Source organism: Phyllobates terribilis, unplaced genomic scaffold, assembly GCF_046119375.1.
Source record: "Phyllobates terribilis strain yellow unplaced genomic scaffold, ASM4611937v1 Scaffold_1__5_contigs__length_1240528914, whole genome shotgun sequence".
Classification (NCBI taxonomy): domain Eukaryota; kingdom Metazoa; phylum Chordata; class Amphibia; order Anura; family Dendrobatidae; genus Phyllobates; species Phyllobates terribilis.
This window is the reverse complement of record NW_027362761.1, coordinates 360,782,931-360,802,920: the sequence shown is the minus strand read 5'-3', so window position 1 is coordinate 360,802,920 and position 19,990 is coordinate 360,782,931. Positions and strand designations below refer to the sequence as shown.

Genomic DNA, 19,990 nt, shown 5'->3' with positions numbered 1-19,990 from the left:
TGGGCTGTACAGTAGATGACACCCCATTCTCAGACGTCACTTCCTGATCTGCAGCTAATGGTTTATGCTGCCCCTTAGAACTGCATTCGGCCCACTCCTTTCATTCACTAAGCAGGTAAGGGCAGACAGATCACAGTATGTATTGCATTATGTGAAATGCAACCCGTCTGTATAAATGCTTTTACATAGTAGCCATCTGTTCTAGCACTTTATACCATCCATAGATTTTCGTGAGACAACTAATGTAATACTCAAGCTAATATCAGGGATTTGAATACCATCGAAAATCAAACCAGGAGAGCAAATACTAAAAAAATGAAGGAAAAAAAAAAGGTAAAAAAATTAAAAAGGATAATTTGTATTTGAAAAAACAGGCCCTTAAGAAATAAGAACATGACTTCCAAGCTTCCTTTTATTGGTTTTCATTTATGGCAGGGGACATGATACAATAGCATATGTTCAGCAGGTAAATCCCCAGCCGCTGCACTGGTCCAACTGGTTTTTGTTAGCTGTCCAACAGTGAAAATGGTTCTACTACTCGGACGTGACTGCCGCAGTCAATCACTGGCCACGACTTGCTGCAGTGGTTACGTGAGGGTAGTAGAAGCATCACTAAAGGTTAACAAAGATTAACAGGAACATTGGAGCTGTGGCACAGGAGTGGTGGGGGCGTTTTAAAGGGTTGGTAGAAGTTATTTTATCATATCCCCTGGTTTGTGGCCATTACCCAGATATACTTCAAGTTTAAGTTTCACTACACTTGAAAGGTTTTCCCATATAATATGCACCTGGCAGAAGCATGGTGTCTGTAACACGGTATCTAGTATGAAATCTGATGTGCATATAGGATCAGTGGTACTCCGGGAATGAGGACACGGCATATCTTTTCTCAGATTATTGGGGAAAAGACATTTCTGCCATATTCAAAATAATATGGATTGGTTAATTCAGATTGTGAGCACCAATGGGGACAAGGACCTCTGGGTGATGACAATCTCTGTACTGCACTACAAAATAAGTTGGCACTAAATAAATAGAAAAAAATATATATATATTTTAACCATAAGCTCTCAATGTCTAGATTGGGAAAATGCATTTAATTTTTAGTTCATCTGTGATATGGATGCAAAAATATTTGCCCATTTCTAACAACTTCTTTTATAGCATCTGATGTGTTACAATTCCACTAAACAAAACAGAGCTTGACAGCATTTTCTTGTATACTGTAAAACTATAAAAAAAAAAATATAGAATCACTTGCCCTGATCGTAAAATTACCGCCAATCTATTCAATCCAGAAGGAAGAAAGAATAATGCCAGGGTTCCAGACTAGTCACGATTGTTTTTGCATGCCCTGATGCAATTACAGACCTAAATCGGACAAACTGAAGGTGAAAAACTAAAAATTTTGTATCATCCTAATCCAAAAATGAAAAGCGCTAATATCACACATTCCATTACTATCTGTGGAAAATCACTTACTGTGTGACAGGAAGAGGAAAAACTCATTTATTAAGACTGAATGTTTCCAAACCAAACAGCAGCTAAAACAAATTCTTTATTTCTCATGCAAAGCTGAAATGATTTCTGCATGGCTTCATCCATTACTCTTAATTATCTAGAAACCAAGAGAAGCGAAATACTTAAATACCCCTCCACCACACACAAACCACTGAATTAACACCGTCAGGATTAGCCCTTCAGTTCCTCCATTACCTCTCTGCAGCAGAATGAACGATTGGTCACAAACGCCTTGGAAAGGATCCACTTAGCTGTGGCTTCACCCCCTCCCCATACTCACGGAGCTAAAAGAGGTCAGCAAAATGCAGAAAGCGTGCAAGGTCTCTGGAAACAAGAGGCTGGCGCAAATCAGAGACACCTCCAGTACATCAGCGCCAGCTGCCTAGCAACCACATTCAGAACTGGGGTTGATGAAATGATACGCAATGCTGTCAGAAAGACGATATTACACGCTAATACAGTATGTGCATCTTCACTCCTCAGACCTTGCATAACAGGTATAAACTACACAGTGGAGAACAAGACACCAAGGATTCCAAACAGGAAACTACCCGATTGACAAGAATGCCATTAAAATCATACTACCCCTGATCCGGTAGTTTATCTTCTAAGAAAGTAACAAAAGGACTAAACATTTGCATGCAGGTAGACAGAAAAGGCAGATCACATACTGTATGGACAAAAGTATTGAGACCCCTACAAAAGCTTTTTGGACATCCCATTCTATATACATAGGCATCAATATGAAGCCGATTCCCCCTTTGCAACTAAAACATCTTCCACTCTTCTAAAAAAAAAAAAAAAAAAGTTTTCTACAAGATTTTGGGATTTTTTTCCCCATTCATCCAGAAGAGCATTAATGAGGTCGGACATCCATGTTGGATGAGAGGGCATGGCTCTTAATTTCCTATCTAATTCATCCCAAAGGTTCAATGGTGTTCAGGTCAGGGTCTTCGCGGTCAGTGAAGTTCTTCCACGTCAAACACACCTAAATCATGTCGTTCGGGATCTGGCTTTGTGCACTGCTCATTCTGGAACCTAAAATGGCCTTCCCTAAACTGTCTCCACAACGGTCGAAGCTACAACTGCCCCAAAATTCTTGGTATGCTGAAACATTAAGATTTCGAGTCACTGGTGTTATGGGGACTAGGCGAACACCTGGAAAAAAGGCCCATAGCATGATTCCTCCTCCACCAAACTTTACAATTTGGCACAGTGCAGTCACGCTGGTAGCGTTCTCCTAATTGCCAAACCCAGGCTTGTTCATCAGTTTGCCAGATAAACAGGATTCATCACTCCACAGAACACATTTCCTCTATTCCAGAGTTCAGTGGCGGCTTGCTTTGCCAACTGTGGAATAAAGTCATAAATTGTGTTTGGTGATATTAGGTTTAAAGCCACTAGACCATCAAAACCTATGCCATGAAGTTTTGTGCTTAAGTTAATGGCAGAGGTTTGGGGAGCTGAGCAATGGTGACATTTATGAACTATATGACTCAGCAATTCAGCTCTGTAATTTCACGTGGCCGATTTGCTGTGGTTCCTAAATGCTTCCACTTTTCAATAGCACTCACAGTTATAGTTATGCTCAAAAGTTTACACACCCCGGCAGAATTTTTCCTTTCTTGGCCTTCTTTCAGAGAATATGGATGATAACAAAAAAAACTCTCTCCACTCATGGTTACTGGTTGGGTGAAGCCATTTATTGTCAAACTACTGTGTTTTCTCTTTTTAAATGACAACCAAAAACATCCAAATGACCCTGATCAAAAGTTCACACATCCTGGTGTTTTTGGCCTGATAACATGCACAGAATTTGACACAAATGGGTTTGAATGGCTACTAAAGATAACATCCACACCTGTGACCTGTTTGCTTGTAATCAGTGTGTGTGCATAAAAGCTGAGTGAGTTTCTGGGATCCAGACAGTCTCTTGCATCTTTCATCCAGCCACTGACGTTTCTAGATTGTGAGTCATGGTGAAACCAAAAGAATTGTCAACGGATCTACAGGAAAAGGTAGTTAGACTGTAGAACACAGGAAAGGGATACAAAAAGATATCCAAGGAGTTAATAATGCCAGTCAGCAGTGTTCAACAAATGGAAAATCAGGGGCTCTGTAAAAACCAAAACCACGGTCAGGTAGACCAACAAGAAAAACCCACAAACAACATCACCTGAAATTCAGGACTCTCTGAAAACTAGTGGTGTGACTGCTTCAAGATGTACATTAAGGAGGCACTTGAAGAAAAATGGGCTGCATGGTTGAGTTACCAGAAGATAGCCATTACTGCGCAAATGCCACAAAGTATCTCGCCTACAATACGCCAAACAGCACAGAGAAAAGCCTCAAAACTTATGGAACAAGGTAATTTGGAGTGGTGAGAACACCATTCCTACTGTAAAGCACGGAGGTGGATCACTGACGTTTTGGGGATGTGTGAGCTACAAAAGGCACAGGAAACTTGGTAAAAGTTGAAGGGAAGATGAATGCAGAACGTTATCAGCAAATACTGGAGGCAAATTTGCACTCATTAGCCTGGAAGCTGCGCATGGGACGTACTTGGACGTTCCAACATGACAACGATCCAAAACACAAGGCCAAGTCGACCTGTCATTTGCTACTGCAGAACAAAGTGAAGGTTCTGGAGTGGTCATCTCAGTCTCCTGACCTCAATATCATTAAGCCACTCTGTGGAAATCTCAAGAGCGCAGTTCATGCTAGACAGCCCAGGAATTTACAGGAACTGGAGGCTTTTTGCCAAGAAGAATGGGCAGCTTTACCATCTGAGAAATTAAAGAACCTCATCCACAACTACAACAAAAGACTTCAAGCTTTCATTGATGTTAGCGGGGGCAATACATGGTATTAAGAACTGGGGTATGTGAACTTTTGATCAGGGTCATTTGGATGTTTTTGGTTGTCATTAAGATTTAAAAAGAGAAAACGCAGTAGTTTGGCAATAAATTGCTTCACCCAACCAATAACCATAAGTGGAGAAAGGTTTTTTTATCATCATTCATATTCTCTGAAACAAGGCCAAGAGACCAACAATTCTGCCGGGGTATGTAAACTTTTGAGCACAACTGTAATTGTGGAATATTTAGGAGAGAAGAAATCTCACAAACAAATAGACACTCCTCCGGACTAGTTCTGGCTTACTAGAATTAGCAAGCGACAATGTTTTATATATGATTTATTTTTAGAGGAATGTGCAAGGATTTGAAACCTCTGTCAGAAAACAACTCATTGGCCCCTGTAGGAAAAGCAAGTAGTCTAGCGTAAAATCCTAGCACTACAGGTCCCGATTAGGTGCACCTGAATAGCCATGATTAGAACCAGGCCATGTGTTCACTGGTCAGTCAGCTGGGGGAAGCTGAGCAGAGTGTGTTGTGTTGGAGCTGGAGAGAGACAAGCCAGAATCTCTCTGAAGAGAGACAGCACAGGTCATATGCACCAAACTGCAAGTATCATTGAATTAAGATCAATGAAAAGGGGACAGTACCAGTGTGAGACATGTAATGACTGACTATCTGCTCTCCTGATCTTTATGTCTCACACTGGTAACACCTGCTTTCCTTAACCCCTTACTGGCAGCCTGGGGGGTATTAGTACACCCCAGGCCATCAACCCCGGTTCAGTGAGGGCTCCGGCGCTGAGCCCGCACTGAACCGGGCACATATCAGCTGATTCTTACAGCTGACATGTGCCCACAACAGCTGTGGGTGGAATCGCGATCCACCCGCGGCTGTTAACCAGTTAAATGCCGCTGTCAATAGTCAAATATATAAAAGTTTAAAATCACCCCCTTTTCGCCCCATTCAAAATAAAATGTAAAAAAAAAAAAAAAAAAAAACACATATTTGGTATCGCCGCGTTCAGAATCGCCCGATCAATATAAAAAAAAGAATTAATCCGATTAGTAAACTGCATAATGAAAAGAAAATTCTAAACGCCAGATTTACTTTTTTTTGGTCGTCGCAACATTGAAATAAAATGCAATAACGGGCGATCAAAACATCACATCTGCCCCAAAATAGTATCAATAAAAACGTCAGCTTGACACGCAAAAAATAAGCCCTCACTTGGCCCCAGATCCTGGAAAATGGCACCATCTTTTTTATTTGGTAGCAAACTTTGGATTTTTGGTTTGGCGTCTACGAACTCAGAGAACGTGGTAAAAAAAACAAAAAAAAAAAAAACACAATCAAAAATCCACCGTGGAATTGCATTTTTTTTTTTTTTTTTTGCAATTTCAGCACACTAGGAATTTTTTTCCTCGTATTCCAGTACACGATATGATAAAACCAGTGATGCCGTTTAAAAGTACAACTTGTCCCGCAAATTCAACGAAAAATAAAAAAAGGCTATGGCTCTGGGAAGAAGGGGAGCAGAAAATGAAAACGGAAAATGCTCCGATCATGAAGGGGTTAAAATAAACTCTGGAGGGAAATTCTCATGCAGATCAGAGTCCGGCCCATAGATCTTAAGAGCTTAGTTACATATTAACGAAAAACATGGATTTCTCGGGAATAAGAACACCAATATCAAGGTATCAATTTATTTGACTTCCTATGACCTACATGCCCATATAGACTGCTTAGGATGGTTGATCCTACTGGCAGATTCCCTTTACTTGCAAAACAAGGTAAGGTAGTATCAAAGCAAAGTTGGAAATTGGGAACTAAATAGTAGCGATATTTTTCATTTATATAGATTTTGAGTGATTTGCCATGCTCAGTGTTCCTTTAACTGCTTGGTGTGCAAAATATTTTTTTTCTATACAAAACTGAACAATGCATAGATTCCCACAGGTCTTTGCTATTAATAGGCAGTTTACCATTTTTTATTTTTTTTTATTATTATTTTTTTACTTTTATAGTTTACCTTGAGTCAATGCCTTAAAATTACTGACGGAGACAGACAGCCACAATGGACAGAAATGACGACAAGACTGAAATTGATACTCAGCTTTACATGTTCCAGTGACCATTGTGAAAGCAGTAGTATTTGTATTAATTATACTACATCAACTCTGACCAGCATTCTAGCACTGGATACACTACCATAAAAACTATCATAAAACAGGACAAAACTTGGACACAGACAATAATGAGCAATAATAATAACTACTTACTTTTTCACTTTGGGATATTTCATCTCAGATATCACATTTGTGGCATCCTTCTGCTTTTCTTTTAAATGCTGAGGCCACATATTATCCACCCAATCTACAGCATCCACCTAAGAGAAATGGAATGCATTATCGAATGCACAGTTGTTACAAACTTAGAGTGCTTCTGTCATAAAACTTGAACACATTAATAAGCTCATCTATACGATGCCTTCAAGTGGTAGGTAATAGGGACTAAGGAGGTCAAACTAAACAGCTCCCAGAACTAGGATTTGAGGGCCCGAATGCTGTGCCTTTGCAAAAGGATGAAAAAGGACATTTGGGAGAAAGATTGTGAGGAAGCTCAACCAGCCCTGGCAATGCAGAGAACAACTGACAGACAGCAGCTATAAATATTCCTCACAAATACCCCAAATGCTCTAGAGCAGTATTATTGGGAGATTACAACTAGACATCCTAATAGAACGTTCCCCCATCATATGACCAGGTCTATTAATCAAAATCTAGTTAAGGGAAACATGCTGTACAACTCCAATTCTCAAAAAGTTGGGATGCTGTGTAAAATGTAAAGAATGCAATGATTTGTAAATTTGTTAGCACCATATTTTATTCACACCAGAGCATAGAACACGTATCAGAAGTTGCAAGTTAGACATTTTTCCCCATTTCTTTTTTTTTTTTAAATTAAAAAGAAACTGCAATGTCGGGTAATATTATTATAGGGTTACATTATAGTTATATGGTTAACCTGAAGGTTAATAGCGTTAGAAAAGGTGCCTGGCAGCTGTACTGAAAGTGCGGCTATCGGGAGGAAATGAACTTTACTCCTGCAGGTAGCTTCCGGCTTTCAGTCATACAGGCAGCTACAAATGTAAACCATCAATAAAATCCAGAAACGCTGCAGTCTTCTCTGAGCCTTAGCTCATTTAAATTGGACTGACCCCAAAATGGAAAACGGTTCTGTGGTCAGATGAATCAAAGATCGTAATTCTTTATGTAACCCACGGACACAGTGTTGTGCAGACTCAAAAGGAAATGGACCATCCAGCTCATCGGCATACAGTTCAAAAGCCTTCTTCTCCGATGGTCTGGGGTTACCTTAATGCCTATAGCATGGACAGCTTACACCTACTGAAAGGCACCATCAATGCTGAGCAGTATATAGAGGTTTCTAGAACATATGCTCGCAGAAAGACAACGTCTATTTCAAGGAAGACCTTGAACATTTTAGGAAGACAATGCTAATCCACATACTGCATCCATCACAAGAGCATGGTGTGGCTACCGGCACCCATAGGCCCGGCTGCCGAGTACCCCACGGCCCAGGGGGCGCGTCAGCTCTGGCGTCATAAACAGGATACGTGACCAACCCGTTATCGGCGGGTATTGTGTGCCTAAAGAACTGTGTTATGTTACTGAATGTGGCGCCCGCCCCAGAAGAACGGGCGCCATTATGTGCGTGATCAAAGACAACAATATGGAGCCTCCCATCGTGGGCCGGGTCCCAGAATGGCGCCAAAAGCACACCCTGCCCCTAGCAACAGTGACTGTCCGCATAGATGTGTCCGTCAAGGCAGGGAGGACGTCGCAAGGAGTGACCGACAGCAGATTGCCATGGGACCGCCCCCGAAAGAGGAGAGGAGGAGGAGAGAAGGAATGGAGACAGGGTGTGGTCTTAACCAGTCTAGACAGACAGCACCAGGCAGCCAGCATGGATGGACGCCAAGACCAAGCCTCCGCCTCTGGCCTGCTGCAGTGGCAAGCTACTCCCCTCACCCTGGAGGGAGAAGCTGGAAAACTATCCCCGGAGGACGCGGAGTTCCTCCAGAGTGAAGTCTTGGAGCTGAGCCAACAAGTGGAGCGGGCCCAGCAAGCAGCAGTCACCAAATGGAGGAGCGAGCTACTAGAGAAGTTGGCAGCACGGCGGAGAGCAGCACCGGATGCCAGCAGCGGCTCCCCAGCCCCGGCGGAGCCAGCGGAGCACCAGGAGGCCGTATACAGCACAGGAGCAGGTAGGAAGGAATCCCCTGTCCTGGGCGCTGCAAGCGCCGACCTGCTCCTGGGCCTCTTTCACCAGCACTCCCCGTATTCCGCCATGCCATCTCTGGAGCAACTGCTCTGCCTGGAACCTCCACCCCCGGGCGCCGACCCTGAGGATCCTCCACTTAGTGCCCTCCCGGAACCTTCACTCCCGGACACTGAAACCAGGAACCTTCTACTTGGTTCCCTCCCGGCGCCTCCACCTCCGGCACCCGAGTGGGTGTACGGCGCGCCGGTCTTTGATTGGTCCACCCGGTTCGAGGACCAGCAGCCGTGCCTGCTACTCCAGACACGAGCGCCCCCGGTTGCCTACTCCGGGAGAGAGGAGTCTTGCTGGGACAACCGGGGGAGGGGGGGGGGGACCTGATGGGGTTCCCGCGGGAGACCCAGGCCAAAGCCCTGCAGAGGAAGGAATTCTGCAGGCAGGAGCTCCAGCAGCTGGAGAAGGAGCGGTGTGCTCGGCGGGCACGTTGCGAGCTTCTGGAGGCCCGGAACAAGGCCGTAAAGGCTCAAGTTCGTCAGGCGGAGTCAGCCCACCCCAGCCCCCGCGATGAGGGACTCATGGTAAAGTTTGACCTGAAGGCTGGGTGGGGCTTTATCAGAGATCCTAACTTTGCAAGGGACATCTTCGTAAACCGCCGGGATGTGGAGCCCAAGCTGGAACAGGGCCATCCCTACCGGAATCTATACCCCGGTGATAGTCACCAATACACGTCACCACGGGGAGCGTGAGTGGTACGCCCTACAAGTGTACCATATAATTGAGGACACACCCCCGCAGGACATACCTTATGACCCGGCTGGGTCAGGTAAGAACCAGCAGTACCCCAGGCAGGCATCCCACTGCTAGGCCAGTAGTTGGGACTAACTGTAAATAGTCACCCGTAAGGGTACCACCAGTTGTTTTATGTGTACATAATTACCTGTCAGGGTATACAGACTCCAGGCTGGGGACTGTAAACAGCCAGAGTAATTGTGTAAATAGTTCCGCACTTCTTAAAGTGCACCCTATTGGTTTTACATTAACAACCATGACCTCAGAAGAAAAACCTGCTTGGCGCGGCGGAAGACATGGTCCAACCACAGGATCACCTATGCCCTGCAGCCACGCCCAGGGCCTACGTTGAGGGTTTGCGGACAGGTCCCTCATGCTGCTACTGTTACACCCGGTTACAGAAATTTTAATGAAAAGTGTTTTATAATTTTATGGTAACCTGTAACGTTTAAGTGAAGTGCCTCCCATAAAGGGAAGAAAGTTTTATAATCTTATTTGCGAATGCATTCTTAAAAATTTGCATGTCAATAATATACAGTGTTCTGCTCAGTTTTAGCCCACGGATGTGCTGTGTTTTACCAGGGGGGAGTGTGGTGCCCCTGAGGGTTCAGTCGCCACAGAGCTACTGCACATCAACCAGAGGTGTGGTATCCCCTTCTCTCAGGTAAGGGAGTGCTGACCGGAACCCCAACACCTGCATCCAACACTACACTGCTCCAGGCCGGCTGGAAGGGCAAGATGCAATGCGTTTCCTGCTGAGCCCTGACCCTGGCTGGAGTGGGGGGGAACCCAAAGGTAGGAGGGAACCAGTAGTGGGTGTGGGTGGAGGAAGCAGTTTAGAGGAGCACTTCGAAAGTAGGTATAAATAGGGAAGCCATCTTAGGGTGGTCGGTTCAGTCAGTAAAGGAGAGCAGTTGAGAAGAACAGTTCAGGAAGACAGTCAGGGAGCAGAGTCTCATTAGGAGCTCTGCTCCACAAGTAGGGCCTAGTCCTAGAGGCCCAGGAGGGGAGCAGAGGAGTAGGCTCCGATCTAAAGAAGGGATCCCAGGGGGCACGGCGAGTGTGAGACGGCACCCGTACGCCCCAAATCTGTCAGAAGACAGAGGGATCGTAGACCGCAAGAAGGGGACCGGCCCCTGGTCCAGCCGTGTTACTCTACGCCTCGGCTGGGAAAACCGGAGGCTTCTGGCTTATATGGTCAGTTGCCGAAGCCGCATTCTAATCCCTGTGAAGGTCAAGCAGGTCCGGGAACTCCAACATACAGGAGGAACTTCAGAGCACCCGAGCGGGATTGAGAGTGGGCAGCGCAGGGCAGGAGGGAGAAAGACCCAGCGTGAAGACGGTCTAGCTAGGAACACAAGAAAGTGGGGTTCTGTCTGGTACTCCTAATCTGCCTGAGGAAGTGCTGAACCCCCCCCCCCCCTGCCTGGTGAACGCAGCGCGACGTGGGAGGCTGGCACCTGTACAGTGCACCAGTGGAACTGTCATAAGAACTGTGAGTAAAGACTCGGATGACCGCACCATACTGCCTCCGTCCATTATTTAAAGCTGCGCCATCTTTCCCTCCCTGCACTACAACGCCCAGCGCAACTTACACCACCTACACTGCCCTGGAGCTAGCTCTACCTGTGGAGAGCCACACCATCCCTGCTGCCTTAACACCAGCTCCAGAGGGGTGCTACGCAGCGGCGGCACCCTTTAGCCGCAATCCACAGGTGGCGTCACGAACACTATTTTTACTGACCGCCCTTGGTCACGGACCGGGCCAGCCACCGTGATATTCCAACCATACCGGCACCCATAGGTTCGGCTGCCGAGTACCCCACGGCCAAGGGGGCGCGTCAATGGCTTTGCAGAAAAGGATTTTGGGTAATGAACTGGCCGTCTGCAATCCAGCCCTTTCCCCAAATAGAAAACATTTGGTGCATTATGAAACGAAAAATCCAGCAAAGATGACCCAGAACTAAGGAGCAGCTAGAATCATACATCAGACAAGAATGGGACAACATTCCTCTCCCAACACTCCAGCAATAGGTCGTCTCACTGCCCAGATGTTTACAAACTGTTGTAACATGAGGAATGGATGCTACACAATGGTAGCCATTGCGCTGGCCAAACTTTTTTTTTTTTTTTTTCTTTTTTAAGATATATTGCTTTTATCAAATTCAAATTGTAAATGATTTTTTTTTTATTTTAAATGAAATAGAAATATCTGACTTTCAACTTCTGAGTTTTGTTCTGTTGTGAACAAAATATGGCTAAAGCGTTCCAAATCATTACATAGCATACTTTTTTGGAATTGGGAGGTAGTACAAAATCCACGTAAAGTGGTTTTCCAGTTTTCATGTAAATAAAGTTTACATCATTGTAAAGTGAAAATTTACTTATTGATATTTAACCCCTTCCTGACTTTGGATATACCGGTGCGTCCTTGCAATTATGCTGGCCCAGATTACCGCCGGGAGCTCTCCCACCTGACCGGCACCCCGGCAAAGTAATCACAGGCTGCCAATGGTAGCCATAGCAACTGAGTTCAAATGGCGGACTCTGGGTCTGCCAGCTACGGTGGCCTTCTGTCAATGTAGCACTGACAGGTATAATGCATTGAAATGCATCAGTGATCAAACTAATAAAAATTAAAATTTTTAACATATTCCAGTCCAACATATTTCTATATAGTGCCCATTTGTTTAGCGACTCAATTAGATAAGCAAAACAGGAGAATGAATGAGAAGCTATACAGCTATAAAATTAAATTTTACAAATAAAGTTTTGTTTTATACCAATAAACATACCCAATAGGTAGATGGGTAAACACATGCTATAACAGTGAAAAAATCCTGAATAAAATAGGACCAAGGATAAAGCCATAGTGCAATTAATTATGTCCAAGGAGAAAAATATATAACCTTGTTAATGGCAATATGAATCAGAATGTTCCTAAAAAGGCAATATGTATATGACCGAAAACAATGCACTAATATTTTGCCATGCAAAAAGCCATTTCATGTAGTAAGGCATTGGCAATTATTCATCAATTGCAGAAGAGACATGCATTATACTCATATTGGACCAATATATAGGGGCGCCCCCTGAGGAAGCGACAAAAGCGAAACGCGCGTTGGGGATTCTGGCCGACTAACTACCTGGACTACAGCAATGAGTATTTAACTTTTATAATTTAAACTTTGTCAAAGGAGTATCCTAGATATTGGTCTAATATGAGTAAAATGCATGTTTCTACAACTGATAAATTATTGCCAATGCCTTACTGAATAAAATAGCTTTTAGCATGGAGAAATATTAGTGCATTGTTTTCTGTCATATACAAATTGCCTTTTTAGGAACATTCTGATTCATATTGCCATTAACAAGGTTATATATTTTTCTCCTTTGACATAATTGCACCCAGGTTTTATCCTTTGGCCTATTTTATCCAGGATTTTTTCACTGTTATAGCAAATGTACCAACCTACCTCTTTTCTATGTTTATTGGTATAAATCAAAACTTTATTTTCTTTTTACATTATTTTTTATTAAAGTTCCATAGAGAGACTTAGTAAAAAAGTTAAACACAAAATCAAAAAAACAATATACCAATAAAATACCTAGATCGGGAACAACCCAATCTATATAAATGTCACATTAGTCAACTCCTTCAGTGAACATCTTTAAAAAAATTAAATGTGGCAAAAAATTATGCTCTATCATACCGCTGAACAAAAAGGGGGATAAAATGCAATCTAAAAAAGTCAAAATGTAAATAGAAATTGTATCGCTGAAAACTTAATCTTGTCCTGCAAAAAACAAGCCATGATGCAGCTCCGTCAGCGGAAAAATATAAGTTATAGCTCTCAAAATAGTGATGCAAAAAATTATTTTTTCCTAAAAAATTGTTTGTGTAAAAGCAGCAAAACAAAAAATACATACATTTGGAATCACTGTATTCGTACTGACCGAAAGAATTATAGCTGCCTTATCAATTTTACCACACTAAGAATGGCATAAATCCTTACCCCACCCTCCCACAAAAAAATAAAAATAAAATTCATGAATTTTTTTTTATTCTAACACCCAAAAATCAAAATAGAAAGAAGTCAAAAAGAAGTTTTGTGCCCAAAGACTTCAACATATCCCGCAAAAAAAAAAAGCCTTCACAAGACTGTTAGAATTTTTCTATATTGCTTCCAACTGAAAATATGCAAATACAAAAAAAAAAAAAAAAGTAAATCAGAATCAGTCTTAGGTGCTTACCAGCAACGGGATTTTTCAGAACCCATGACCGCACCACGAGAGAGGGGATCCGCCTACCAAGGAGAGGAAACCTACAGGCTAAAAAGGGCGGCAACTCTCCCTCGCATCGGTTGGATTACAGAGCATGAAAGCACTTCCAATTGTTATTACGATAAAAAAACAAACAAAAAAAAAAAAAAACTCACCACAAACTTGAGGTGTAGAATCCCCAACCTAGCGAAAGAAGTGCTTACCCACACGCAACGGCAGGGAATATAAGGGTGCTTTCATGGGTTCCAAAAAATCCAGTTACCTGTAAGTAACTACGTCTTTCGCGATCACCCATGACAACACCACGAGAGAATTGCAGAGAAATTAAGAATTCAGGGAGAGACCACAGCCTGGAGCACCCTTCTCCCAAAGGCGAGATCGGAAGATGCACCCATATCCAATCTATATTGCCTATAGAAAGTGGAAGGAGAGGGCCAGGTTGCTGCCTTACAAATCTCTAATATAGCGATGTTCGATCCCTCCGCCCAGGGAAGTTGCCACGACCCATGTGGAATGAGCCTTTAAACCTTCTGGGACCGCCTTGCCACTTACTGAGTAGGCTAAAGAAATGGTCTCCCTAATCCACCTAGTAATTGTGGGTTGAAGCTTTAAGCAGCGTCATAGAACCCCAAAAGGACACAAACAATGGTCTATCCTTTCTCCAGCTTTCAGGTATCCAACTACTCATCTTCTAACCCTTCTGGTTCAGGAAGTCAGGAAGGAAGGAAGTCAGGAAGGAAGGAAGTCAAGAAGGAAGGAAGTCAGGAAGGAAGGCCTCTTGTAGTCTATGGAACCGGGATGCTACTTTGGGAAGGCAGGCTGGGTCTAGCTTAAAGATTAAACTGTCATATAGAATTTGAGTAAAAGGAGGAGCTATACAAAGAGCCTGAATATCACTGACTCCTCTGGCAGATGTCAAAGCTACCAACAGGGCTGTTTTAAGTGAAAGAGTCCTAAGGGGTGCATATTCTATGGGCTCAAATAGTAGGTCCGTTAAGGCTGTCAGGACCAAATTCAAATCTGATGGGACTAAATTTTACTTTAGAAATGGGCCTAGATTTCTATGATGCTTTAATACATCATGACACTCAATCACCAGCCAAATCACCGCTGTACAGAGCCCCGAGAGCAGCCACCTGGACTTTTAGGGTACTGGTGTATAAACCTAAATCAAGACCCTTTTATAAAAATTCCAAAATACTCCCCATAGGCACCACATCCTCGACCCTAGACCCCGAAGAGGATAAAATCTTACTCCAGGTTCTAGCATATATTCTGGTCATGACTGCCTTCCTACTTTGAAGCAGGGTGGAGAGGAGATAGGGGGAAAAACCTCTTTCCTTTAACAGCGCCCTTTCAAATTCAACGCTATCAAGTGGAGGCTGGCTGCTTTTGGATGGTATACTGGCCCTTGAGAAAGAAGATTAGAGATCTTCAGAAGCACCCGTGGATCAGACACAGACATTATCCTTAGCCAAGAGAACCATAGTCTTCTGGGCCAAAAGGGGGCAATCAACAATCATTGCCCTGTCATCCCTGATTTCTTATGACTAGCGGAATCAGGGATACTGGAGGAAATGCGTATGCCAGGCTGAAATCCCACGGAGCCAGGAAAGCATCTACCACTAGGGGATCTTCCCTGGGGTTCAGGGAACAAAACTCCTTCACAGTTTAGTATGCTGGCAAAAAGGTCTATGACCAGGAGACCCCACATTTGTACCATCTAGTTGATTATGTCCTGACTTAGTTCCCACTCCCCTTGTTTTAGAAGATTGCGACTTAAAGGGAATCTGTCACCCCCTGGCACTAATCTGACCTCTAATAAGGGCATACAGGTGATAGAAATGTAAATCTATACCTACCTGTATGCCTCATATTAAAGGTCTGGTTGCTTTGAAATTGCTTCTTATTCCATCTGTTCTCTAATGCCTTGCGGGTCTGGGGACAGGAAAAGTTTCACGCCTCCCCTGCATGTCTTCCTAATCCTTTCTGCTCTCGGCTATGTTGTTTTCAGCAGTGATCTTGTGCACAGGCACCAGGGAGTCACATATGAGACATACAGGCAAGTATAGATTCACATTTCTATCACCTGTATGCACACATTAGAGGTCAGATAAGTGCCAGGGGGTGACATATTCCCTTTAAGAAGTACACCGTTTTCCTTTCATTTTATATGTAGAGCCGTTAAAGAAAGGTGATGACCCTCCGCTAGCTGGAACAAGCGATCTGCCACAATAATAATAATCATCTTTTTATTTATATAGCGCCAACATGTTCCACAGCGCTTTACAATTCAGACAATTCCATCAAGTGTCTGGACAGAGTTCCCCCTGGCGATTTATGTAAACCATTGACAATATTGTACGAGAGAATCCGGACATGCTGGCCCTGTAGGGATACAAGGAATTTACTTACAGCTCGCTCTACCGCTAGTAGTTCCTTTGCATTTGATGAACATGGCTTGCATCTGTGGTGACAACCCGTGTAACGTTAGTAATCCTGGGAACCCCCTGGATAGGTTTGATCTGTCTAGCCACCACTGGAGGGATCGTATCGTCTGTAGGGATTGAGTTATCCTGCTTTCCAGATGCCTCCTAAGGGAGACCTCGTTCTGTAAAATGTCCCATTGCAAACCCCTTGTCACGGGAGTGTCAGAGGCGACAGACAATCGCCCTGCAGTTGGTTGCAGGCGATCTCTTCGTTTGGAATTAGACACCTTCTTAGAGGATGTCTCTCTAGGAACCAGCAGCTACCTTCCTCTGGCTAATTAACACCCTGGCCTGGATGTATAAATACCTGCTGTCTGCTAGAGGGAGGTGCCGGTGATACTCACATTACCCCTTGTAAAGGCTCGGAGCAAGTGCATTACTTCTTCCTATCTGGAGCTATGAGGACGGGTGTTCATCTCTCTGAAGTAGACTAAAAGCCAAGCTATCTTCCCTTGTTTTTCCCCCTTGTTGTCAGTGGGGCTCAACTAGCGCTCATCCTCCTCCCTTGCTCAGCCAAGGCCAAAATGCCAGGGAAAGACAGGGCAAGGTTGGCGTGCGGCGATAGGTGAAGAACCAATATAGGGACTTTAATCGAGACAGGGTGATATTAGATCAGCCTAGGTGGTCTCCACTCCCCACTTTCCCTAGATTCTGGGCTCCCTTTCCCTCTTGCCTTTGTGTAGAACTAAGTCTTTCCCACACCTTGCGTGATACCCCTGGAATGAACTGGGCCCACAGGACGGCCGGAAAACACGAGGTTAAAGAACCCAATTAGTGACATTGCTCTCCTAAGGGACATGGAGGAAACTTCAACGGCTCTCAATACCGGACACTGAATCTTTTCTATTTTAACCACTGGGAGGTGACACCTCAGAGTTCAATAGGAGCCCCAGAAACTCTTGAATTTTTGGGGGGGGTTCTAATCTAGACTTCTTTAGATTCAGTAGCCAGCCCAGGCCCTTTAGGGAAGCCATCACCTCCTCTAGTTTACAATGTTGGATTGATCTGCCAACCACCAGGAAATCATCCAGATATGGGATGATCACCACATCTTTTTCCTGGAGATGAGCCATGACCTCCGCAATCACCTTCGTGAAGACACGGGCTATAACCAGTCCAAATGGGAGGGCCCTGAATTTAAAGTGTCTAACTACCCCATCAATGACTATTGCAACCCTGGAGGTTTTTCTGATGCATGTATGGACACATGATAGTCCTGCATTTGAAATATGCATACTGCCATGAAACCACCAGAAAAGAGCATGTTTATTTCTGACTTAACCCTAGAACGCATGACCATAAAAATCTACTTTTTCACATACCTGGGGCCTTTCAGGCCCGTGTGCAAATAACATGGAATAACAAACAAAATGACAAACAACTATATACCTGAGGAATACCTAGAGTTTCAAAATTCAAACTAAAGTAATCTTGCAGAAAATAGAAAACAATTAACAGGGCGGGCCTGCGAGGCCCCAGGTATGCGTTCTAGGTTTAATGGATTCCATCTTAAAAAGACTCAACTCTCAGGAATTTGTTCAAGGTCTTCAGATTTATTATACTCCTGAAGGAACCATCCGGCTTGCTTATTTGAAAGAGATGGAGTAGAACCATTCTCCTTTTTCAGACTCGAGGAGAACAGCTTTTTGAACTAGGTCTAGAACTTTGTCTCTAGGGCCAATTGCTCTTTTACTGAAAATCGTGGAGTCAAAAAAAAAATCTTCCTTGCCAGACTGTTTGGAATTCTAATCTCAATCCAGATCTCATCAGGCTGAGAATCCAGCTACTGGACGAAATTCCCTCCCAGGCAAAGAAGGAGGAAAGTCTTCCCCCTACCTGGGCCAGGAGTCATTGACCCGATTACCTGGTCTCTTGGGAAGAGGTTCCGAACTAGAGTCCTTTACCTTTCCTTCTGCGATCTTCCCATTTATCCTGCTCCCTGCAAGGCTTCCTTCGGATAAACTTCCTTTTTCTGAAGGATCGTCTGTAGGCAGAAATAGATAAACTAGGGAATTCCTTTTTGGCATCCCTGCTTTCTTTAGAATTTCATCCAGGGCTGGGCCAAACAGATACTCTCCCTCATAAGGAATGGAACAGTGTCTCGATCTGGCCTGAATGTCCCCCGGCCAACACTGAAGGCCTTATGGGCTGCGTTGGAAAGGGCGGCCGACCTTGCCGTCAGCCTTAGAGAGTCTGTAGAAGTATCTGATAGGAAAGCCGCTGCTCCGTGCATAATCGGAATAGTGGCCAAGATGTTGTCCCTAGCCACTCTGTCCTTTAACTGGGATTCCAGACGATCCAGCCAGATCATTAAGGACCTAGCAGTACACATTGCTGCTACCGCTGGTTTCAGGGCCCCTCCTGATGTCTCCCACGTACCCCTAAGAAAGGTGTCCGATTTCCTAATCGAGGGGATCCCTCAATGCCCCCATTTCATCAAAGGTCAGAGATGCTTTCTTGGAGGCCTTTGCTATTGCCACATCCAGCTTAGGGGCTTTATCCCATAATGATGGAGGCTCGTCAAACGCATATTTCCTTTTTTTTTTTTCTTCGAGCGGAAAACAATGACGCCCCTAGACACTATCTGAAGAGGAGGCCGACAAGGAGGAATTGGCAGAGTCGTCATCGTAATCCGATCTAGAGGAAGTATCTAACACAGGTGAAACTTCCCTAACCCCTTTTTCTCTTTCTGCTTTCCTTTCTGAGAGAGGGATTTAAGGGATTCCTTAACATCCACCCTTATGATGGATCTTAAATCAGTGGCAAAGTTAGGGGTCTCTTTCACCACTGTCTGCTCTATGCAGGATTGACAAAGTCTCTTCTGATAGGAATCAGGCAATAAAGGTTTTACAAAGTGAACATTCCTTGTGCCTCACTTTAGCCACATACTTCTTTCCCGGTTTAAAGGAAAGACACGTCTCAGACAGGAGATTATCTCTGGAGGCTGCAGATTAGTCCACCTTGAGGAAGCTTCGCTGACTAGATCTGCTCTCGCTTGCAGAACTGGTTCTGGTTCCGTGGTTCGGTTGCTACCCCAATTTCCACGGGGACGATGCCGCAACACCTGCACCTGGGGCTTCCCATCCGGCTGTTGTGGCTGTTGCTGCTCCGAATCGCTCTCCATTCTCCTGAAGGGGAGAGGAAAGCTAGGAAACACTTGAGCAGTGGTACCAGAGTATTTTAATACTGGTCCATGTACTCCCACCAGTACCCCTGGCATTTCCGGGTCACATGGCTCCTACGTCGGTCTCTATGAGTCCGCTTCATCCGGGCGCACATCATCCCAGCGTGAGTCACCGTCTTGCGCCCGCTCATCCAGCGGCCACATCGCCCCACCTGTCACCCTGGTGCTCAAGCCCCTCGATCAGGGCGTGTCAACGGTCGCCGTTTCAGCCACGTCATACGGACCCGCCTCCTGACCTGCACTTCAGACAGGTTTCGGAGCACTTGTCACTTCCGGTCTCCGCCATGCTACCTTTAACATAGTGCTGCGGAGAGGGGATGATAGCTATAGGGCCACCTCAATTCCAGACGCCTGCTGTACCATGAGCCACGCCAGAGCCGGCCATGACCTGTCCAGGGATGCCACTCACCTGAGTCCGCACATGAATGAAAGTTCCCCTTGGACCCACCGTGGCGCTTCCAGGAACCCTGTACCGGCCGAGGCACAGAAGGGATTCCAGTCTGAGCCAGCCAGCCAGGCAATACTCAGTCTTCGGTTCTTCTAAACACAGGTATAACTGAACG

General features: G+C 44.6%; 1 protein-coding gene across 8 annotated transcripts in view; it reads right to left on the bottom strand.

Annotated features, from left to right (window-relative positions):
• Positions 1–19,990, bottom strand: part of KDM2B (lysine demethylase 2B) — a 195,011-nt gene that overhangs the window by 139,931 nt on the left and 35,090 nt on the right. For 7 of the 8 annotated variants that reach the window (XM_073676278.1, XM_073676279.1, XM_073676280.1 and 4 more), the window contains one exon: positions 6,659–6,765. In XM_073676278.1, the coding sequence (XP_073532379.1) occupies positions 6,659–6,765 (107 nt within the window). Of the gene's footprint in view, positions 1–1,801; positions 1,904–6,658; positions 6,766–19,990 lie in introns of those variants that run through there. The other variant, XM_073676285.1, reaches the window with a different exon arrangement.